At 33.7% G+C, this 25148-nt stretch overlaps 2 protein-coding genes across 2 annotated transcripts; one reads left to right on the top strand and one right to left on the bottom strand.

Moving 5' to 3' along the window:
* Positions 1-14014: 14014 nt before the first annotated feature.
* LOC114311237 (glucan endo-1,3-beta-glucosidase 5) lies at positions 14015-24258 on the top strand. Its single transcript, XM_028257345.2, has 2 exons — positions 14015-15099; positions 23088-24258. Exons 1-2 carry the CDS (start codon positions 14747-14749, stop codon positions 24211-24213), a joined length of 1479 nt encoding a protein of 492 aa, XP_028113146.2. The 5' UTR covers positions 14015-14746; the 3' UTR covers positions 24214-24258.
* On the bottom strand, positions 19118-21219 carry LOC145806297 (putative WRKY transcription factor 7). The gene has a single exon (XM_082902852.1). The coding sequence runs from the start codon at positions 20044-20046 to the stop codon at positions 19276-19278; it is 771 nt and encodes a 256-aa protein (XP_082758978.1). The 5' UTR covers positions 20047-21219; the 3' UTR covers positions 19118-19275.
* Positions 24259-25148: the final 890 nt, after the last annotated feature.

Here is a 25148-nt window from a genome sequence, read left to right as displayed (position 1 = left end):
TGTAAACACTTAGTGTGTTCGTAAGGCAAACAATTAGTAGTGCTGCTATTGTTTGTGGAAGATCATTTCATCCTGGGAGATAGACGTCCGAATTCTGAAAGCACCGTGGAGAGGACGAATCTGTCTTAAGGACACAGTGTTAAACACTGGACTTGATCAGAAATATAATTCGAAGAAATTAAATCAAGTAAGTTATTTAATTACTTTCAGTGTTGTTTTTTATTTGTTTATTTATTCAGATTTTAATTTTGTTTTTGTAACAAAATAAAATCTGTTTTTATTTATTTATTTTTATTTCGAGTTTGATTTTTGTAATCAAACATATTCTCTCCTTTTATCTATTTCTTTTATTCTTGTTGTTGTTTTGTACACAACAGAATTAAATCCTTTTAAATACAGTGAAGATTGTCCAACAATCTTAAGACAGAATCCTTTTTGGGTATCTTCATTGTATTTAATTTTCTGTGTTTTCAAATTAATATTCTGGTTGGAAAAACAAATAGTGATTTATGCTATTTGACAGATAGTAGTAATATACTGTCTCTTTTCTTTGACAACTACTAGTAGTACGATACTGGTGTCATTAACAATTCAGAATATTATTTGGTATTACAGGAAATTCTTGTGATATTTTATTTTTCAAGTTTTAGTAACAAGGAAAATAAAATTATTTTGTTGTTATAATTATTTTCTGGTTTTAGTAACTAGAAAATTAATTTGTGTTTTAATATTTTCTGATTTTTGTAATCAGAGATTATGGCTACTACAACTGAAACTGCATCTGGCAGTGGTACTCCTATTGTTACACCTACATCGGTCCCTATCCAGAACCATGTTCATGTACCAATCAATCATGGAGAAAAACCGGAAAAATTTAATGGTACCGAGTTTAAGAGATGGCAGCAGAAGATGCTGTTCTATCTTACAACTCTTAATTTGGCACGGTTTCTCCATGAAGAGGCTCCAGCACTTAAAGAGGGTGAAAGTGATCGGCAAGTTGTTGCCGCTGTAGATGCTTGGAAACATTCAGATTTCCTGTGCAGAAACTACATCCTAAATGGCCTTGACAATATGCTGTATAATGTATACAGTCCTCTGAAAACAGCAAAAGAATTGTGGGATTCTTTGGAGAAGAAATACAAGACAGAAGATGCCGGCACGAAGAAATTTGTCGTCGGTAAATTTCTGGACTTTGTTATGGTAGACTCCCAAACGGTAATATCTCAAGTTCAAAGTTTTCAAATAATTTTGCATGATATTCATTCCGAAGGTATGTCTCTTAGCGAGTCATTCCAAGTCGCAGCTTTAGTGGAAAAGTTACCACCGGCTTGGAAAGATTTCAAAAATTATTTAAAACATAAACGCAAAGAGATGACTATGGATGAATTGATTGTAAGGTTAAGAATTGAAGAAGATAACCGAAAGGCTGAAAAGAGGAATGGGAAAAATCCCATTGAGTCCAAGGCAAATGTGGTTGAACAAGTTCATAAACCACATAACAAAAAGAGAAAGTTTACTGGAGATGGTCCTAAACAAGGCGATAGTAGCAAGAAGTTCAAAGGAAAATGCTATAACTGTAGCAAAACTGGACATCGAGCTTCTGACTGCCGCCGCCCTAAAAAGAATCATGGAAGTACAAGTAAGAAGACCACCAATCAGGCCAATGTAACAGAATTGGATTACATCTCTGACGGAGTGAATGACATCAACCTTTCTGCTGTGGTGTCTGAGGCTAACTTGGTTGGAAATCCCAAAGAGTGGTGGGTTGACACTGGAGCAACTCGTCACATATGTGCGGACAAGAAGATGTTCACTACCTACAATGAGGCTGCAAATGGTGAACAACTTTTCATGGGAAATTCTTCTACTTCTGCTGTGGCTGGACAAGGGAAAGTAATCTTGAAGATGACATCAGGGAAAGAACTGACCCTCAACAACGTACTACATGTACCTGATATCCGGAAGAATTTAGTTTCTGGGTCTTTGTTAAGTAAAAATGGTTTTAGGCTTGTATTTGAGTCTGATAAGTTTGTATTAACAAAGAGTGGTATGTATGTTGGTAAGGGATACATGAGTGATGGTCTCTTTAAGTTAAATGTAATGACAGTTGTACCAAAAGTTGCTATGAATAAGAATAACACATCTTTTGTTTATATTCTTGAGTCAAATTTATGGCATGGTAGATTAGGACATGTGAATTTTGATGCTTTGCGTAGATTAATTGGTTTAGATTATATACCAAAGTTTGAAATTAATCCTAATCATAAATGTGAAATTTGTGTAGAAGCGAAACTAACTAAGACTCCATTTAAATCGGTTGAAAGAAAAACCGAACCTCTAGAATTAATTCACACTGATGTATGTGATTTAAAGTTTATTCAAACTAGAGGTGGCAAAAAGTATTTCATAACATTTATCGATGATTGCACAAGATATTGTTATGTTTATTTACTTAGAAGTAAAGATGAAGCCTTAGAAATGTTTAAACTCTACAAAACAGAATTTGAAAATCAACTTGGTAAAACCATTAAAATGGTTAGAAGTGATAGAGGTGGTGAATATGATGCACCATTAAATGAATTTTGTGCACAACATGGCATTATTCACCAAACTACAGCCCCTTATTCTCCACAGCAAAATGGAATTGCTGAAAGGAAGAATAGAACTCTAAAAGAAATGATGAATGCCATGTTACTAAGTTCAGGCTTACCACAGAACTTGTGGGGGGAAGCAATATTGTCTGCTAATTATGTTCTTAATAGAATACCCCACAAGAAAACCAAAAGCATTCCTTATGAATTGTGGAAAGGTCGACCACCTTCCTACAAATACTTAAAAGTGTGGGGGTGTTTGGCAAAAGTTGAAGTACCTGTTCCTAAAAAGACTAAGATTGGACCAAAAACAATAGACTGTGTGTTTATTGGTTATGCTCAGAATAGTAGTGCATATCGGTTTCTGACTTATAAATCAGATATACCTGATATAAATGTGAACACTATTATCGAGTCAAGGAATGCTGTGTTTTTTGAACATGTCTTTCCTTACAAGAAAGGACAGGAATTAAGTTCACAGAAAAGAACTTATGATTGTACACAAAGTCAAGAGACTAATGACAATCAAACACAAGAGACTAGTAATAGTTTCGACCAACAGGATTTAACTAATGATGAACCAAGACGCAGTAAAAGAGCGAGAACATCAAAATCCTTTGGTCCAGATTTTTTGACATACTTGTTAGAAAATGAACCTCAAAGCTTTAAGGCAGCAATGACAGGTCCTGAAGCACCTTTGTGGAAAGAGGCTGTTAATAATGAAATTGAATCCATTATGCAAAATCATACTTGGGAATTGGTGGATCTTCCACCAGGATCTAAACCTCTTGGATATAAATGGATATTCAAGAGAAAAATGAAGGCAGATGGTTCAATTGATAAGTATAAAGCAAGACTTGTTGTTAAAGGTTACAGACAAAAAGAAGGTCTGGACTATTTTGACACATATTCCCCTGTGACAAGAATAACATCCATTCGCATGCTTATTTCTATAGCAGCGTTGTTTAATTTAGAAATACATCAGATGGATGTTAAGACAGCTTTCTTAAACGGTGATCTAAATGAAGAGATCTATATGGAACAACCCGAAGGGTTTGTAGTATCAGGGCAAGAAAAGAAAGTTTGTCGACTTGTAAAATCCCTTTATGGATTAAAACAAGCACCTAAGCAATGGCATGAAAAATTTGATCATGCAATGCTTACTAATGGGTTTAAGATAAACGAATGTGACAAATGCGTCTATGTTAAAAACACTGACCAAGGATATGTCATAGTTTGTCTTTATGTGGATGACATGCTTATCATTGGAAGCAGTCAAAACATGATCAAATCAACTAAGCAGATGCTTAGTAAAAGATTTGATATGAAAGATATGGGGGTCGCAGATGTTATATTAGGAATGAAAATTACTAAAACATCTGACGGATATGCATTATCTCAATCTCATTATATTGAGAAAATTCTTGATAAATTTATCAAGGATGATTTGAATTTAGCTAGAACACCTGTAGACATCAGTCTTTATTTATCGAAAAATAAAGGTGATGCAGTGTCTCAGTTAAAATACTCCCAAATCATTGGAAGCCTAATGTACCTAATGAATTGTACTCGTCCTGATATAGCTTATGCTATAAGTAAATTGAGTAGGTACACTAGTAACCCTGGAGAAGACCATTGGAAAGCGATCATTCGAGTTCTTAGATATCTAAGATTTACTCGTGATCATGGTTTGAACTTTACTCGATATCCAGCAGTACTCGAAGGTTATTGTGATGCCAATTGGATATCGGATACTAAAGATTCAAAATCCACTAGTGGATATGTCTTTACTCTAGGAGGCGCTGCTGTTTCTTGGAAGTCCACGAAACAAACGTGCATCGCACGATCCACAATGGAATCTGAGTTCATTGCTTTAGACAAAGCAGGTGAAGAAGCAGAATGGCTTCGTCACTTCTTAGAAGACATTCCAATGTGGCCAAAACCAGTGCCAGCTATTTGCATTCATTGTGATAGTCAATCTGCAATAGGCAGGGCACAGAATCATATGTATAATGGTAAGTCACGACATATTCGTCGTCGACATAATACCGTAAGGCAATTGTTGTCAAACGGAATAATCTCAATAGATTATATAAAATCTAAAGAGAATATTGCGGATCCGTTAACAAAAGGTTTGACAAAAGAGCTAGTGTATAGTTCATCGAAGGGGATGGGATTAAAGCCTATTACATAAGAGTCGTCATAATGGTAACCCTACTTATATGACTGGAGATCCCAAGAACTAAGTTCAAAGGGACAACTAAGTTATGTATGGCTCGCCAGAAATCACCAAGGGATTAAAATTCCTACCCATTCCTATGGTGAGAGTGATATCTGCAACATATGTTGTCTGCAGGGTATAAGGATAAGCTTTGCTTTTAATGATTACTTATATCTTGATTAAGGCATAAAATCAAGACGAGTATAAAGAGATACTCACAATAAGAATCACCTATATGAGTGTTGAACTGGGGCCGGTTCTCTGAGAATGCAAAGGCTAAATTCTCTAGAAACACTTATGAAAACCAGGCGCGTTCAAGGCCAAAATGAACACAACAGTGAGAACCACGATGTGTTAGAAGATATTTTGTGTGAAATCTATTGTCTTGGCTTACACAAACGGCTGAACAATTCAAGGCATCGCGTCCATTGGTTAGCCAGTAAGTCCGATAGGTTATCACTAGGGAAGGTTCAAAGCCGAAAACTACCTATCCTGATGCAAGATATTTTCGACTTATACTCTTTCGTTAAAGTCTGCATTTTGTTGCATTTCCGTTGTCATCAAATTCCATTCATGTGGGGGATTGTTGGAATGGTTATAAAATTCTGGATAAAACCAGAATTTTTCCTAAGTTCGGTCTATTTTTTAGGTGGGCCCCGAGTGTCGATTTACTCGGGTCAAAGTGGTAACGCGTTCTATGCCGCGTTGTGATTCACGTGGTATATTTGGTTGCTCAAAACCATTACCGAGTGAATAGGAAATTGAAGCCAAAGTGTGCTCCATGGAAATGGAGTTTTGGAGGAAATTCCTTAAGGTTGTAAATTGGCTTGTCCCACATTGTTTTGGTGGGAGGTTTTGAAAGGGTTTATAAGGCTTAGGGTGAGATACTTGGGGTGTGCCCCAAGGGGTACCCAAGTGTTTTAGAGGGAGAGGTTATGGGCAAAATGGGCTAGACCCATTGGACCCAAAAATCACCACACGCGCGCGCGCGCCGCCGCCGCCGTCCGTCCGGTCGGTCGGGCGGGCTGGGCTTGGGCGCGGGTGCGTGGTTGGGTTGGGCTTCTAATCTTTTTGGGCCAAAAACATTTGAATTTAATTTTATTTTTTTAAAATAAAATCCATAATTCAAATTAAATTGGTTTGGATTATTTGTTCATCCAAACAGGGCCCTTCCCGGTTTCAAACAGAAATAAACTGTTTTGGAATTAGTGCACACCCAAACAGGGCCCTTCCCGGTTTCAAACAGAAATAAACTGTTTTGGAATTAATGCACACCCAAACAGGGCCCTTCCCGTTTTACTATCTGTTTGAATTGATTCAAATCTGTTTGAATTCAAAACCCAACAGGTATGATACCTGTTCAATTCAAAACCAAGAGCTACATACCTGTTTAATTCAAAATGAAGAGCCACCTTCACATCTATAAATAGGACCACCCTCATTTGATGTTTGCATTCAGAAATTTCGTATTTCACTTCTGTTTTCTATTATTCATCTTGCTGCATTTTATTTTCAAAAGAAAGAGTGTAAACACTTAGTGTGTTCGTAAGGCAAACAATTAGTAGTGCTGCTATTGTTTGTGGAAGATCATTTCATCCTGGGAGATAGACGTCCGAATTCTGAAAGCACCGTGGAGAGGACGAATCTGTCTTAAGGACACAGTGTTAAACACTGGACTTGATCAGAAATATAATTCGAAGAAATTAAATCAAGTAAGTTATTTAATTACTTTCAGTGTTGTTTTTTATTTGTTTATTTATTCAGATTTTAATTTTGTTTTTGTAACAAAATAAAATCTGTTTTTATTTTTTTTTTTTATTTCGAGTTTGATTTTTGTAATCAAACATATTCTCTCCTTTTATCTATTTCTTTTATTCTTGTTGTTGTTTTGTACACAACAGAATTAAATCCTTTTAAATACAGTGAAGATTGTCCAACAGCGGCATGACCCAAGAACCGTTTGAACCTTATTCATGTAAGTTTGAATTTGAATTCAAAACTTATTTGGATAATCACTCATGATATCTATATCTATCATAATTTGAATTCAAAACTTATTTGGATAATCACTCATGATATCTATATCTATCATATCAACTAATATGGATAGATTGATATATATGGTTATATATCTGATTATATATTTAAATAATATATTGATATCAGACACCTTATGTGGTTTTTACCCATAACATTTTTTTCCCAGACTCTCTCTCTCACTCTCTCCCATGAAGAGAACGATCCAGCCTTTGGACTGTGACTTGTGTGGGTGATACTCATATTGTGGTATCACTCCACTGCTAGGTGTTCGTTGTTCGCATTTTTAGAAGTACGTGATTTACCCACGAGACTTTTTGCTTCAGGTTCTATCACCTAAAGGTATAATCTAAATTTTTTACCCGCTGCGTTATACTTGTTTTACATCATTTTATCACGTTTGTCTTAAAAAAATAGACCATAAATATATTTTTTGAAAATAAATCATTCATTTTCCTTAAGACATAAAATAAAATTAAAATTTTACAATTATCAAATCAATCTAATTTTTATCAATAATATACATGGAAAATATTATAAAATGAACGATTTAAATTATCAAAATAAAATCCTTCTAAATTCCACATATTCTTAAATTCTCTCAAATTTAGAGCCAAGTCCAAAAATAAGCATTAGGGTCCTCTAGAGTAATTCCCTTAGAGTGACCTCCTATAGTAGAGGAGAGGAGCCCAACACGTGTCTCGCTTAACCTTCAAGGGCTGAGATTTAAACTCACCAAAACCACATCGTTTTGATGAATAAATTGTAAACAAACAATCAAAAATCAAATTTCCTTCACAGTCCGCTTGTACCTCCATTGCCCTTCTTGGTTGCTTTTTTACAGAGGTTGGCCATAACAAAGAAGTACTTCAAATCGGAGACAGAGAAGCACTTGAAAGATGGATGATCACTCTTCGGCGAGAGAAGTTTCTCTTTCAAAAGCTGCTGAGAAGAGTTATCGGAAAAGATAGAAGACGACGAGTCGTTGGAGGCGATTTTGATGCTTGGAATGTAGTCCTATAGCAAATCCCTCGCTTGGAGCTCGATCTCAAACTCAAAGCTCGTTCCCTTCTTCATCTCTGACGATTCAATGACGTTCTTTGTAAAAAAACATAAATGTTAGGGATTGAATGCAAATCACAAAACGAAATGTAATGATTTGATCATCATCATCATCATCAATGTGCTTGAAATACCTTTCTGTTGCTAAGCCACAGATATTGCTTCTTTTCTCCACCCGCCAAAGATGGAGATATTGCTGCCATTGTTGTTGCACAAGGATCTAACATCAACCTTTGAATTTTTTTTTTTATTTCTTATTTTTTTCAATTTACTCACATGATGATGATGATCCTCAAGGTGTTTGAAATACCTTTCTGTTGCTAAGCCAGCAATATTGCTTATTTTCTCCACCCACCAAAGATGGAGATGTTGCTGCCATTGTTGTTACATAGGGATTTAACATCAACCTTTGAATTATTAATATTTTTTAATTTCCTCACCAAAACGACGCCGTTTTGGTGAATTTAAGGGCTTGTTTGGTTTGTTTTCAAAAAAAAATTTGGGAAAAATTCTCTACAAACAAATTTTCAAGAAAAAAACAAACAATTTTTTTCAAAAAAAATCTCAAAATTTTGTTTGGTTACCTACTTTCTAAAATCACTTTCTCTCTCTCATACACATCAAACCAATTACTTTTTTTAAAACTCTCTTCTCAAAACAATTTTTCAAAATCATTTCTGATAAAAGACAAACCAAACAAGTTTTCGTACCTTTTATCTAAAAAACAACTCTACAAACACAAACTAAACGCACCCTAATCTTAGCTCTTAAAGGCTGACTGAGACACGTGTCAGGCTCCTCTCTTTCACTATAGGAGATCACTCTAGGAGATCCTAACGCCAAAAATAAAGTTTGAAATTATTCTCTCAAATTTAGAGCTAAGTCCAAAAAGAAAGTTTGAAATTATTCTCTCAAATTTAGAGCAAAATCCAAATAGAAAGTTTGAAATTACTGGTAGTTTAGATTTCACTAAGAACAAAAATGTTAGAGATGTCAAAAGTTTTACTAAATGTCTGTGGGACTCGTATGGTATGGGTCTCACACTCATACGAGACATTTAGTATAAATTTTGATAGAATTTTTGAGTTCACTAGCATTACTCAACTAAGAATTAATTGTTACTTTGAAATAATGTTTAGTTTGATTGAATAATTTTCAACATTATTGAAAATATTATTTGTTGACGTTAAAATATAATTATTATTTTCTTAAATTGGTAAATGGTGATTTTGTTTAAAATGTACAATTTTATTTATGGATTTTGTTAATGAGTATCCTTAGGATACTTGATAAGAAGTTTAAAACACTTATATATAATATATGAGAATGCGTGCAATATGTGTAATGTTCAATCAATTTAAATATTATTAACCAATGTTCTTAGGATAATCGTTAACAAAACTTTTCTATATATATATATATATATGTATATATTTTTGGACCGAACATGGAATTGGGTATACTAATGAAATAATCATTTAATTCTATTATAGGTTGTGCGGACCATCTCACTACCGTAACACACATCAAGATGTTATCCGCTTTGTACCACGGGACATGCACAGTTTTGTTCTTCCTTTACTAGAAAAAATCTCTTGAAGATTTGTGGGTATGATACACTTATAAGGTAAGTCAATAGTTCTTAACGAACTGATGTGGGACGAACCACGTTAGCCCCCCAACACATGTAGATCCACGTGGTAAAGTTAGGTTTCCCACAGACAGCTCCAAATGTGCAGACTCAATTCCGCAATGTAGAGAGTAAATGGGTCCTGTGGATGAATTGCTGTGCTCTGGGTGGTGAAGGCTTGCACAAGCAACGAATGGTGAGACTGCCTGATCGGGATATCTACAAAAATAAATGACAAATATGATTTGAAATATGAAACTGAATACAAATGTGCGTTGATAAAAAGGTTAATAATGTCCGATCAATTTAATTTTTTACAAATATATTCTAAAAAGTGAATGGTTTAAATTATCGGAACAAGTCCCGAAATGAGCCCATATAGGAATACAACAGTGACTACTGTGCCTGTGCCTGGGACACAACAACCACCCCATTTCCTAGAATAACTCATATTAAACAAACCAAATCACTTTATATTAGGCCATGCTTACCAATCAAGCTTATTAATTAGATTAGACTTATTTATCTAGAGGTCTTAATTGATAAAAATAAGTAATTAATAAATTTATCACTTAATAAAATTATTTATAGATCTTAATATAATAAATCTAAAAAGATAAGACCGACTGATACTTTACTATTTAAATTATAAAGTTGAAAAGCAATTGCTCCAATCTTAATTTAATTAAAAAAAAAGTCATTGACGGCATTTCATCATCAGTATCATTTGAGATGTGAGTTGATTTTTTGATTTTTTAATTTTTTAATTTTTTTGATTATTTTAATCTGGAGTAAAAAATCTCGTATTAGATAATTTTTTTGACTTTTGTAAAAGAAAAAAAAAGAATAATTATAAATTGAATATAATATTTTATTATATTTAATTAAAATAATTTATTTTATTTTATTTTATATGACTATTTAAATAATCTTTCCAAACAACCACGTAATCGAAGACAGAGGGCAAATAGGAGCGTGTATACGTAAAACAAAAGAAAGGATAAAAAAGACAGCCAGCAATTGTCCTCATCATCCTCACTCGTCAAACACCCCACCTCCCATCAATTTAATATTACACACACACATACAAGTGCAAATTTCCATAAATAAATAAATTGTAATAATTGTCTTCATAAAGGTTGAAGAGTTTGATTTGGCTGGCTATCTATAAACAAAAGAGATTTGATTTCGTGTGTTTTGATTGATACCCATTATTAAACAACTCTCATTTTCACCAAGTATCATCTCTTTCTCACTCTCTTGCTATTTTATATTCAATTATTTTAAAAAAATTATATATATATTTATATTTATGAGCATTAGCTTTTGTGTGGAATTGGATTAGTGGTGGAGTTCATGTTAGTTTCCTTTTCTTCCTCCTATCCAAAACTCTTCTTTATATAAACCGTGTTTCGGTTTTGTGTAATTTATCAAGTTATTTATTTATAGTTTTTATTTTTAAAATTAATAGGTGATCTGTGTATTGTATAAAAAATTATCTTTAAAATAAAAAATTAATTTTGAGTCTTAATATTTTATGTGTAAAAAAATTTAACAATTGAAAGTCAAATAATATAAACAGATTTGCTAATAGTTAATGAAAATTTTTGTCACTGTGTGTGATCCTATGTAAAATAGGCTCATAAAAATAATTTATTCCTAAAAAAAATTGTATTATCAATTTGCAATCAAATCATCATTTATGTTAATCAAATTTACCAAAAATCATGAATTCCACTTGTATCAAAATATTTTTTTTTAAAAATAAAAAGTACAAAAAATTATATAATATACAAATTATGACTTAATTATAACTCATGGTATATTATTTTAGTTATTAATCGAAAAGGTCAATGCTAATTTCTTATTTTTTTGTTATGTCTAAAATGGTGTATTGGGTCTTTAATTATGTTTCAAGTGATGATTAATTATGATCTATTACAATATTTTTATATGACAATAGTTAAGTAGTTTATTACAGTGAAAAAAGTGCTTACAGTGGGTTTACTCAAAAGTATGATTTAAAAAATTAGAAATTCAAATCATAAATAGTGTCGTCAAAAGGTGGCATAAAATCTCTATAACTTTGATAATTTCAATTCTCAAAAGGGTTCTGATTAATTATGATCTATTACAATATTTTTATATGACAATAGTTAAGTAGTTTATTACAGTAAAAAAAGTGCTTACAGTGGGTTTAGTCAAAAGTACGATTTAAAAAATTAGAAATTCAAATCATAAATAGTGTCATCAAAAGGTGGCATAAAATCTCTATAACTTTGATAATTTCAATTCTCAAAAGGGTTCTGATTAATTATGTTATACATAATAATAATCACAAAATTTTCATTCTTGCCAAATATTTGTTGCATATCTAAGTTCATGGAGGTTCATTATCAAGAATATTATAAATTCATTTTTTATTTAAAAACTATTCAAGAAACATCAATGGGTGTCTTAAATATGTACAATCATTTTCGATGAATCACTATACTTTAAAATAATACTTTACACTATTTGTCATTTGACATTTGTCAATTTTTTTCCTAAAAACTTAACAAAAAAAAGTATTAAGTTTCATTATTTTAATCAATTAATATCAAATTGGACAATACACGTAAGGGTGTGCGCGGTGCAGTTTAGACGATTTGAGAGCAAAATTACAAACCGCATGGCGAGTTAGCGGATTGACAAATTGCGGTTTGGACGGTTTTTGACAGATTTGCAGATTGAATAATATTCTAACTAATTATCATATATTTGCATAATATATAACACTAATTTGTATAATATTTTTTTGATATATAACACAAAATAATTTTACATAATATGTTTCATATAGATAACCACTAATTTGTAACAAATTTTATATCTTAAATATCTTTCACATTCATTTTAACATTGATATTGGAAGTTAAAAAAATATTTATGTATTAACTATAGTGGAGTGGAACGGTTTGGTTGGCGGATTATAAATTTTAAAGTTTAAACCACGGTTAGCGGGTAAAGCGGTACGGATTGATACTGATTGGTGCGATTTTAGCGGATTGGGTACTATTTTGCACAACCCTACGCGTGTATGTAAATTACTTATAAAAATATGACGTCTGACATAAAATCATAATGGAATTAATTTTAATTAATGTAATGATAATTTATATTATGATGTGTTACAAAAGAATAATTTTAATTTTAATTATATATTTTAATAATTTTAACCTTATTATTCTATAAAAGTGTTATTTGAATACTTATATATAATAAATTTAGTTAAATCATTTATTTATTTTAATAATTTTAGTTTTATTATGCTATAAAAGGGTAATTATCATATAATAATTTTATATGATATTATTAAATTATAAGATAATAAAATAAACTCTCATTTTGATATTAAAAATAAAAATTTAATTAGAAAGAGAATTAGTAATATAAAACTAAAAGTGATTTCAATTATTTAATTTTAATTTTATTTTTCTATTTTTTTGAAAATAAAAATATGTAGAATTAGAACTATACAAAATTTATTTAAAAGATTAAATATAAATATGTTGTGATTGGATTAAGAATAAAATATATAAATTAATTAGGTAAAGAATTGCTTTTTTTTTTAATGTTCTTTTTGAATTATTCATACATATTGTATATAGATATATAAAATTTAAATTAAATATAAATATTTTGTAATAAATAATTTCATGTTAAACAAAAAAACTAAATATAAAATAATACTAAGATATCAATAAGATAGACAAAAAAAAAATGAAAAAAAATTAATTTGATCCGTGCACTGCACATAATTAAACACATTCTATCTTATTTATTTATTTGTATGTCGAGATTTTTTTTTCAAATATCATAATAATTAAATTAAAATATCAACTATATAATAGAAATCTAACAATAATAAAATTACACGATGAAAAATATATATAAAATAAGTATTTATCAAATAAAGTCAATATAAAATTGATTATTATAATTGAAATTAAGTATGTAAATGGAAATGCATGTTGATAAGAATTTTTTTTTTTTAAAAAATAAGCCGTTATAATGTGTTGCAAGAAATGAAAAAATATTCAGCTTGCTTGGTTCAATTTTTTCAAAAATGCTTTTTAGAAAATTCTACTTTTTTATTTTTTGTATTTTTTTGTTTTTACTAAATTTTTTTAATATTTTAAACAATTTTTTTACTTTTTAGACACACAACAATTCAGTATATTTTTTGTATTTTTATGTATTTATTAATTTTTTAAAATATTTTTTCACAATTTTTTTGGTTTTTAAATACATCTAAGTAAGGTGCATTTAAAAAAGTAAAAAAAAATTTTAAAATTTTTAAAATATTCACTAAAAATAAAAAAAATATGAAAACCAAAAAATTTAATTTTCAAAAAATTCTAGAAAACTCAAATCAAACACAATAATTACTTTTAATAATATATATATTACACGATGAAAATTTATATTAGTGTATTAAGAGAGAATTTTTTTTTTACTATTTTCTGATTCTCATTGTTAAGACCTCCACCAAACCAAAGCAGGCCAAATAAAGTAAAATGAGTCATATGCAGATATATGAACCTTAGCTTTTTTCTCTGAATTGACTGTGCTGTTCATGTCTCTTCTTCTTCTGAGAGCAAAAACCGTATCACCATACCAATAAAAACTCAAACTCTACTCTTTTTTTTCGTATGATTTTTCTCTTCTGGGCTTTCTCTCAATTATTATAGTAATCTGTTCATTTTATTTTCTTGCGGGTAAACTGTAGCACTTTTGAATTATCATTTATTATTACTTCCATATTTCATTATTCTTTCTAATTCAAGACAACCTGGGTTTGATAGGTTTCTTTGTAAATAGACATATATATACATAATCTCATAATTTCCAATTTTCAATTCTAGAAGTGCCTTAGTTTTCTTCAGTCCGCTTTGGGTTCTCTAGATTGTTCTTTCTTTTTGGGAAGTTGTTATTGAATTTAATGTTCTTTGGTGGTTTTTGCTGGCTTCCAAGAAACAAAGAAAACAACTTTCCTATCTGTCAGAATCCAATTTCGGTTTCAAAATTCAAAACCCATATTGAAAAAAGCTGTCTTTTGCTTTAAATAACCTTTAATCTTGAAACCTTTCGAGTTCTAGCTATCTTTCAGCCCTAACAATCTAAAACTTGTATTGGTTTCATTAGAGAGACATTAAGGTTTTAATGGGTTTTTTCGGTATGAGCCATGGAGGGTTTGCTGTGAGCATGCTGTTGTTGTTGTTGGCTATGGTGGTGGGTTCAGTGAGTGGGATTGGCGCTAACTGGGGAACACAAGCAACCCATCCTCTGCCTCACTCCACTGTTGTGCAGATGCTCAAAGACAATGGGTTTCAGACGGTGAAGTTATTTGATGCTGATTCAAATACTTTGAATGCTCTGAGTGGTTCTGGGCTTGAGGTCATGGTGGGTATACCCAATGACATGCTTGACACTCTGGCCAACAGTGTTGCTGCAGCTGAGAAATGGGTGGAGAAGAATGTCTCTGTACATGTCTCATCCAATAAGGTCGACATCAGGTAATTGATTCCTCTCTCTGTCTGCCTCTTTTCACCTCTTATTTGATATGAACTTATTCAATGGATAAACTCTGATTCAAGAATAAATTTGAGTAAAAACTTCACTAGGTAAATTTGAGACCCACAAAATAGCCTTGAAATTTTTGAGAAAACATTTGATTCTCCCTTGATTTGGGCAAAAAATTGAGTAAAATTCAAATTGGTATAAGTTTGGATCAAGGAGTGTAGGTGTTTTGAGTGATTTTTACCTAAATTTATGTTTGATATAGGTTTGAGTCTAAGGATTGGAGATGTCCGTAGGCTATCTCCTGCCTTTACTCAAAATTTTACTCAAATTTGAGTAAAAACTTTATTTGATATGAACCTGGACAAACTCATATTTAAGCATAAAATCAAGTAAAAACTTCACTAATGGGAGAGTGGCAAATTTGAGAGCCACGAAATAGTCTTGAAAATTTTGAATAAACATTTGAGTTGCCCTTGATTTGGGTAATAATTTAGAGTAAAACTCAATTTGGTGTAAGTATGGGTCAAGGAGTAAAGGGTGTTTTGAGACGTTTTTCACCCAAATTTAAATTTGATATAAATTTTCCATCCAGACTAGATTACAAATTTTGCATCCAGATAACACACTAGCCTAGGACTCAAAAAAGAGTATATAGACTATAGAGGACATTGGTTGGAACACAAGACAATTATGGTAGCAGTATGAAAAACACAACAAACAAATATTTGAGATTAGGATTGATAGTTATAGGACGAACACTTGAAAAAGAAACTGTATTTATACACAAATATACCCTTTCTCAATTAGTAATAAACCAATTTTGCAATTGAAAATTGAAAAAGGTATTTACAATTTGATTTTTGTTTTTTATTTTTTTTTTGCCACAAAATTTCAGTCACACTTTTTGCATGCATTCACAGATACTAAGAACTTTACAGGTTATAATAAATAGCTTCAAAGCCACATGAATTTTGTAATTGGCTTTTATGACTTCCATTAAAGGTTTTATTTGTCCGTTTTGGTTTATTCTATCCTCAGGCTTGATTTTCTTCCTCTGTTTAGAATCTATATTGGGAATGTCGAACACATTTTATTTGCTTAACGTGTAGTGTACTTTATCTCAACACGGTTATATCCCGTTAAGGATATACATGGTAGTCATGAACATGGCTTCAACAGGCCTGGACACGTGTTGGCTCCCTGTACTTATCCAGAGCTTTAATAAATCTCGTATTTTCTATTTTAGGGCAGAAAAGCCCACAGGTTTATGGCACATTAAAAATATAGGAACTTCATATGTTTCTGAATATGATTAATGAGTGAAGTTACAAGCGTGTGACAACTGACAAGTGTATTATGATCTCACCATTTGGTTGTTCATACATGTATATCACATTTGTTGCATTACATTTATGTCACCGTGTTCTCTTCATGTTTGCATCCGAACTTTTTTTTTAATTTTTTTTTTTATACATGTTTTGACCAATTCTGGCTTAGGTCTTCTTTTCTAGATCACCTCCGCGGTGAAACCATTTAGTTCTGATAGGAACCATCCCTGTCCTATTCATAACAAAACACCATATTTAAAATTTGGTTCATGCTTCATTCTCCTTGTAGAGTTCCATATGTTACGCAGATTTTATGCTTCACTATGGTACCAAATCTAAACCATTGGATTTTCCCCTATGCTTCATTCATATGTGCTTACTGTCCCACACTTTATCAATATTCTAGGGTTAGTAGAAAAATGGTCCAATTATATTAATATATGTGTACTTCGTTGTTTTAATGGACATGGGATGAATCTATACTCCAATCATGTTCTGTCAAGTATTGTCATTGAATGTGGATGTGGATCCTAGAATTCATGTCAAATCTTAGCCCAAAAGGTCTGAATCTATGGCCCAAATGCATATATACACACACACCCATATACATATATCCATGGATGATGATTGCTCTTACTGTTTACACACTGAATCTTAGTTCCACACTGAATCTTAGTTCTTAAAATTGATATCCTAATGTAGAGCACATAGTTATGAAGTGCTTTAATAAAAAATTACTAGAACCGCTGCTGCCATAACCCTAATGTCATAGTCACTGCCTCAAGATGCTGCAACACCACTTATCCTGCCACCTCATCTGGCATCCATTTCCCTTCTATGCGTCACCACTGCATGATAAGTGAAAACACATTTTATTTATTTTATTTGCATGCGTGTTTAAATTGTAAGAAATAAATTGATAGATAGAAAATAAATTGTATGTATTATTGATTGATTTGTTGATATGTTGTATTACAATGATTCATGATTCCTATATATAGAAGAGGGTGAGTGTGTAGTAGGTAAGGAGTAGGTGAAGTGGAGGTGGTAGTGGTGTAGTGGGTTAGGTTTAGTGGAGTAGGTTTAAGTGGGTGAAGTAGGTGGAGAGTAGGTGGATTTTAACAGCCCCCGCAAACTCAAGGGAGATAGGAACTAACCAACTTGAGTTTGGAGAGAGTAACAAAACAAGAAAATACATAAAAATAAAAGAGGATAAGAGACACTGTATGGTCGTGTCAAACCATTGGTGAAGACACTGGATGGTGGTGTCATAACGTTGTAGAGGACACTGTATGGGGGTGTCATAACCATGTAGAGGACACTGTATGGTGGTGTCATAACGGTGTAGAGGACACTGGATGGCGGTGTCAGACCGATGTAGAAGACAGTTTATGGGGTCATGTCGGACCGTTGTAGCAGGACAGTTTACGGGGTCATGTCGGACCGTTGTAGAAGACAGTTTACGGGGTCTTGTCGGACCGTTGTAGCAGACACTGTGTGGTCGTGTCAGACCGTTGTAGAAGACAGTTTATGGGGTCATGTCGGACCGTTGTAGCAGGACAGTTTACAGAGTCTTGTCGGACCCATGAAGGAGCTAACCGGAATCAATGTCGGGACAGTTTACAGAGTCTTGTCGGACCCTTAAAAAGTCGCACTCTCAAAAGGTGTGCCCAATCTTTCAAAAGGCGTGCCATAAAAAGGCGTGCCCAATCCATAAAAAGGCGTGCCATCAAAAGGTGAGCCCAAGTCATAAAAAGATGTGCCGGACATGATGGCGAGGCACGTGAGTGCCTTGGCTGGCGCGCCCGTTTGTCGTCTGGCGTCAAGTGGCGCGCGATACGCGTGGTTGCCTCGCTATTTAACCAAGGTTGATGTTGAGGCTGAGGCAGACAAAAAACTTCTGAAAATCCTCTGAAAAAACTCTTCCTTTGCTGAGAGAGAAACTCTGTAATACTCTGTATCCAACCCTTCTCGGAAACACTCAGCAACCCAAAAAACATGGCCTCTTCTTCCCGTGCAGCTACCCAGAATATGGCCTCTTCATCCCGTGGTCTACTCACTCTCTTTCCCGACCTCAATGAGTCAACAAGAGAGAGAACTGGTGCGGTGGCCAGTGAACCTCAACCAAACACCTCTGTGTTTGCTCCGTTGAACTTTCCGATGCGGTCGGTGGAGCAAAAAATGGCGGTGCAAACTGATATTGAGGCCAATCAGTATACTCTGAAGTCATGTGTGGAAACCATGACTGCGGTCACAAACTTGTCGCACCGGCTGCAGAGCAGGACAAATGAGGTGCAACAGTTAAACTCCCAGCTGGCTCTGCTCCAACGCATGTATAAGGATGCGCGAGCAGAGATAAGTGTGCTAAAGACAAAAAACAAGGAGCTGAAGCGGAAGGCCACCGTGATGTTCCGATTTGGAGGGCCACCATATGCTGTAGTGGAGGAGCAGGGAGGAGGCAACTTGCTTGGTGGTCTAGGAAGCACGGAGACCGGACTGGCACGGGACACCCAAGATAAAAGTAAGAAGAAGAGACCTGCAGTTGAGTAGAGAAGGGAAAAGAAAAATCTCACTGTGGGTGTGGTTGTGTGTGTTTGTTTTTTTTTTTTTTTTTTTTTTTTGTGTGTAAAAGTGGGAGCAGGGTTGATACCTGAGATGAATAAAATATGGTTTGGTGTGAAAATTTGTAAATTTTTTTTTATTTTATTTTATTATTATTATTATTTTTTTTTTATTTTTTTATTTATTTTTTTTTTGTTTTAAATAAAAGATAAAAAGTTGAGGTTCAAAGAAAAGTTGGGCGGTGGAAAATGTGATGATGGTTTTTGAGTGGAGAATATTTTAAAAGATATTTCTCTCTTTTTTGTGTATGATGATGTCTGCTCCTCTGCCGACATCACAAACCCTCTTCAGCCTCAGCTTTCTTCTCTTGGAACAATGGCAGCGGCCGGAAGAGCCACTGCACTTGCCGGAGGCTGCGTTTTCCGACGAACTGCACTTTCTCTTCAACAAGGGCGGTTTTCCCGCGGAGGAAACCTGCGACAGATTCGAAATCTGAAACGCCGATGACGACGAAAGTTGCTTGCTGTCGGTGTCTCCCGTCAAAGATGACATGAACGAGGTGGTGGCGCCGGAAATCGCCGGCGAATATGAGGAGAAATTAATCGATTTCGACGCCGAGTCTTTCCGATCAATAACCCCATTTTTCATGATCATGAGGTGGTCGTGCTGAGATTGAAGATGGTGGTGGTGAGAATTTGGGTGAGGAACAGCGAGAGGAACTTGTTGGATTGGTCTCGGGCAATAGATTCTAGTCGATTCAGAGACTTCTTTGGAGTCTCTGTTCTGGTTTTGAACCGGTAACGCCAGAGGGGCTCCTCTGAACCGGGCATGGCCGGTTCTAGTCCGACCCAGAAGAGAAATGACTCGCTTGAACTTGGTTACAGCCACATCAGCAACTGCTCTACAGTCCATCTCTATCTCCATAGTCAATCTCTGCTCTGAATTAGCTGATAATTGACCCTCTTGTCTCTGTTGTTGTTGTTGAGACTGAGAAAGAAGTCTAATGAGCTTCTCAACACTCTCTCTCATGATTTTGGTGGGGATGATCATGCATCCGCCAACCCCAATGCAGGGAGTATGTCCAAGTTGAAGGAACTTGTGAAGAGGCACTCTGAGCTCATTAGCTATCCAATCTACCTCTGGATAGAGAAGACCACAGAGAAAGAAATTAGTGAAGATGAAGATGAGGAAACAAAGAAAGAAGAGTTTCAGGTATGTGTTTGTGGTATGTGTTGAAAATTCTAGCGGACTAGGTTGAGGTCCAGCGGGCGGCCAAGGCGAGGTTGCCGCCCGCCGGTGAAACGAGAAATACTAAGGTCTTAACCTCGCTCTGATACCATGTAAGAAATAAATTGATAGATAGAAAATAAATTGTATGTATTATTGATTGATTTGTTGATATGTTGTATTACAATGATTCATGATTCCTATATATAGAAGAGGGTGAGTGTGTAGTAGGTAAGGAGTAGGTGAAGTGGAGGTGGTAGTGGTGTAGTGGGTTAGGTTTAGTGGAGTAGGTGAGGTGGTAGTGGTGTAGTGGGTTAGGTTTAGTGGAGTAGGTTTAAGTGGGTGAAGTAGGTGGAGAGTAGGTGGATTTTAACATAAATTAACGTTTTTAATGAAAGTTTTGACGGAGTAGTTGTAGTATGTCAACACACACTAGTGTATGTCTTTGTGATGAAGGGTCTTATTGAGCAGCTAGCATTAAGACTTGTAAATGAATTTTGGCTTGTGGAGGTAATACCATGCTTGGAAAATAAATTGGTGATTATTTGAAAATAGTTTGGCCCGATAATTTATGAACAAGAACTAGAGAGCCAAAGACAGTAAATATGAATTACTACGAGAATGTTGTAAGTCCTTTAGGTAATGGATTTTCAAATGGCAACAATATTTTTTCTTCCCTTGAAGTGGGATTTCAAATTAAGTACTATCGGTAAAACTACACGTACTTTCCGTAGTACTCATATTCAATACAGTTCTTGACCAATATTGGCTTTTTGGCTCGCAAATCTTGTTATTTAATTTAATGACTTATATCCCACAAGTTTGCTTTAAGAGAGAAAAGTCTAAGAAAGTTCAATATTCTTCTTTACAAAAGCAAATGGTGGTTTAGATGAATTATCGCGTTTTAATCCACAAAGAGAAGGAATTTTACTTTAATTTTTGTTTGTTAGTCAAGTCCTAGACATCCCACACAAAAAAAATAAAAATAAAAAAATAAAAAAATCCTAGGCATCTGTAAGTGTGAAATTATCAATTGAAATGAAGATTTTGCTGGCAGTGAATGCCTTCAGATTAAATTTTGTGTTGGATTTTCAACCTTCTTTATGACAATGACCACTAAAATAAAAAAATGGAATTATGATTCCATGTGACCTCAGGATGGATAGTGCTCTGAAGCTGGTCACTAGGAGTATTGAACAGAAGGCCTATTTTACAGCAACACAAGATTTCTCTGTGGGAAAAGATTGTTATGTGGAGATGCATTCCCTGGAGACCACTGTTTGTTGGGAAATTGTTGTTTGGTGAAGTCTAAACTCAGAGGCAAACAACCAATTCTATACTCTTAAAATATTTTCATCCATCACAGATACTTATCTAAATGATATCTGTGATTTGGGTGATTTTTGTAGTGTGCCACTGTGTCTGTATGTTGATGTGATAAATGGTCACTAGCATAAATTGTCATTGTCTCTAATCCTTTTCCACTCATATTGAGCTGTGCTATTATCTCAACTCTCGCACAGGGATTTATTTATATGTTAAGTTTGGCATCATCACTTTTTGGTTCCAAAGCATTGAAAATTTTTATTGGTCCTAGTTGAGAATGAATGAAAATATTTCACAAGCCAAATAAAATGTCACAACTTGGGCATTGTAATATTCTTTCTTGCCGGTCTGATGCAGTGCTAATACAGAAAGGGATTAGATATCGTTCTACTGGAGTTGAAAAGTTGACTTAGATGTCTGTATCTCATCCCAGTTGGCAATAGTTCTCATTGATTTTCAATGAATTCTTGGTGATTCCTAGCATAAAACTATTTGAACCTAACTACTTCTTTTATATCATTTTGTTGCTATCGAAATGAAAGTGTCTCAGGTGCTCATGGGACAACACTGATTCCAAGCTTGTGAAAAACATCTGAAGCTTTTTCATAATATATATGTATATGCACCATATTGAACTGCATAATAGTTTCTATGAAAACTATCCGGGATATAATTATTTCTCTGCATAAAACAGTAGTCAGTGGAACTATACTGTAGCTACAGCGATATAAGTACATGACCTTCTTGTTACAGTAGAGTGCCTCTTGTTTTCGATAAAGTTTTAATATAAAACTGCATTATGTGTGGGAAAAAAAAAATTTCTGTGAATTGTGCTAGTTTCTAAATCATTTTATTTTTTAATTCCTAGTTTCTAAATTGTTACATTTATCTACTTTCAAATCAGCGTGATTTTAGCCTTCAGTCTGTGAAGTCGTCAATGATATTGTGTGAAAGATCTCTCTAGATCATAGAGAGTAAATCAGGCTCCTCTTTTTTTAGCTTCACAATTGAAACATCATGTCAATTTTGGTTCAATTTTTTCATGAATGATGTGAGACATTTACACTAGATATATCTAGGACACGCTGTGTGATGTGTCCCTTCATTTAATTAATGTTTTTTAGGGGACATGCCTGGGGCATGCTGGGGACACATCGATGACATGCCAACTAGTTTTTGAATGTTTGTTACTTTTTTCTTAAATTTAAATAATTAATCGATCATCCCAAAAAAAAAAAAAAACATATAATAAGAGTTAACTTAAGAATGTGGTGTTTTTTTTATATATTAAATTAGTGTTAGTTTTTGAGGCATTCCTATTCATTTGTTTGAGTCATTCCTATTCGTTTGTTTATCACCAAGAACAATAGTTGCTTCTCCGTTTTTGTATGATAAACTACAGTTATAATTGAGAACCAAATGGGGCTTGTTTTCATTTGATGCCTCATAGCATATGCTTGATGTTTTGGTTTTCTGTGGCATGAATCGGTTTTGATCCTTCTCTTAAACTCACTTGACTATTGAATTTTCTTTTCTAGGTACGTTGCTGTTGGGAACGAACCATTCCTAGCAACATACAACGGTACCTTCCTCGGAACAACTTTTCCTGCACTTCAAAACATTCAGGCTGCCTTAATAAAAGCTGGTTTGGGCAATCAGGTGAAAGTCACCATCCCTCTTAACGCTGATGTGTACCAAACTTCGACAACCCTCCCTTCTGGCGGTGACTTCCGACCCGACATTCACGATCTCATGTTAGAGATCGTCAAGTTCTTGAATGACAATGGAGGTCCTTTCACCGTCAACATCTATCCCTTCATAAGCCTCTATTTGGACTCCAATTTCCCCGTTGACTACGCCTTCTTTGATGGCTATTCATCCCCCATCAATGACAACGGGAAAATTTATGACAATGTGTTCGATGCAAACCACGATACCCTTGTGTGGGCTTTACAGAAAAATGGGTATGCAAATATGTCCATTATTGTTGGAGAAATTGGGTGGCCTACTGATGGGGACCGAAATGCGAATGCAAAGTATGCCCAAAGGTTCAACCAAGGGTTAATGTCCCACATTGCATCCGGGACGCCAATGATACCAGTTGCCATTGATGCCTACTTGTTTAGCCTTATTGATGAGGATGCCAAGAGCATCCAGCCGGGGAACTTCGAACGCCATTGGGGGATATTTAACTATGACGGGACGCCCAAATATAATCTTACCCTCGTAAACTCGAGCAACTCGGGAGGGTTAGTAGCAGCTCGCAACGTCCAGTATCTGGCTCAACAATGGTGCGTGATGTCGTCGACAGCGAGCCTTGATGATTCTGAAGTGGCGCCAAGTGTGAGCTTTGCTTGTTCTCATGCTGACTGCACGAGCCTCGGGTATGGGACAACGTGTGGGAATTTGGACGTGAGGGAGAACATTTCGTATGCATTCAACAGCTACTATCAGGAGCAAAACCAGCTCGCGACTGCATGCCTGTTCCCGAACCTTTCGGTTGTCACGACGACTGATCCGTCGATTGGAGACTGCAAATTTAAAATCATGATTCAGACAGATAGTTCTGGGATGGAGGGTAGTGGTGGGGGTTTAGTGAAGCATGTTAATATGTTTTTGGTCGTGTTCATGCTTGTTTTGATGGTTGTGTTGCGTGAATTGTGAGTTTTGGCACCTTATAAATATAGTTAAATTTTGATATTATTATAATATTAATGTTGATAAGTAGTTGATATTATAATATAGTTTTTGAATTTTTTTTTTTTTAAAGTGAAGTTGATCCAAATTTACATTGAATCAATTATATTATAAAGTAATTTTGATTAAATTAATAATGTGATCCATTGAAAATATCTAAAATTTATTTCAATAATAATTAGTATTTCTCTCTAACTTAATAATTATAATTTATGCCAATGAAACTGCTTAAAAAAATGCAATATTATAAATTATTATTATGAAAAAATCAATTATAATTGATTCAATTGCTAGGACAACATTTCAAAATTGGATTTATCACTTAATATTTTAAGTGATTTTGTGCATAGTGTGTGCATCACATATGCATGGTACTAGTAAAAAATTATAAATTTTAGTGTTTTTATATAAACAAATTTGTGTAGATACAGTCACAATTAATCATTAAATAAATAAAGATATTTCTTATTTTACTAATATATATATATATGCATGAAAATTCCATTTTTTTAGTTGGTCTTGAGTTTCAAAAACTTTGTATATATTATGAAAATCAAATTACTCAAATCGATTCTCAATAATTCTCAAGGTATAAATCTATTTATATAACTTACGTTTCGTCAAAGCAACTGAGTAAATATATATATTTATAGTTTTCATCATCATGTTTTTTTTTAACATATGCATTTTTAGTAAAATAACAAGATTAAAACTGAAAAAACTAGTGAGCTATATTTGAATGAGATTAGAGATGTAATTTTATATTTCAATAAATAAAGTTAAACTTTTTTATAAATATTTCATGATTTAAAGTACAATTCTAATTGTTGTAATACATTTCAAAATTATGTATTATAACTAAAACAAAAAAATTAAGACCTACTATTACACCCACGATGACA

Source organism: Camellia sinensis, chromosome 13 (assembly GCF_055761805.1).
Source record: "Camellia sinensis isolate YWXY chromosome 13, ASM5576180v1, whole genome shotgun sequence".
Lineage (NCBI taxonomy): Eukaryota > Viridiplantae > Streptophyta > Magnoliopsida > Ericales > Theaceae > Camellia > Camellia sinensis.
Note: the sequence above shows the minus strand (reverse complement) of the source record. Positions and strands in the feature narration are given on the sequence as shown.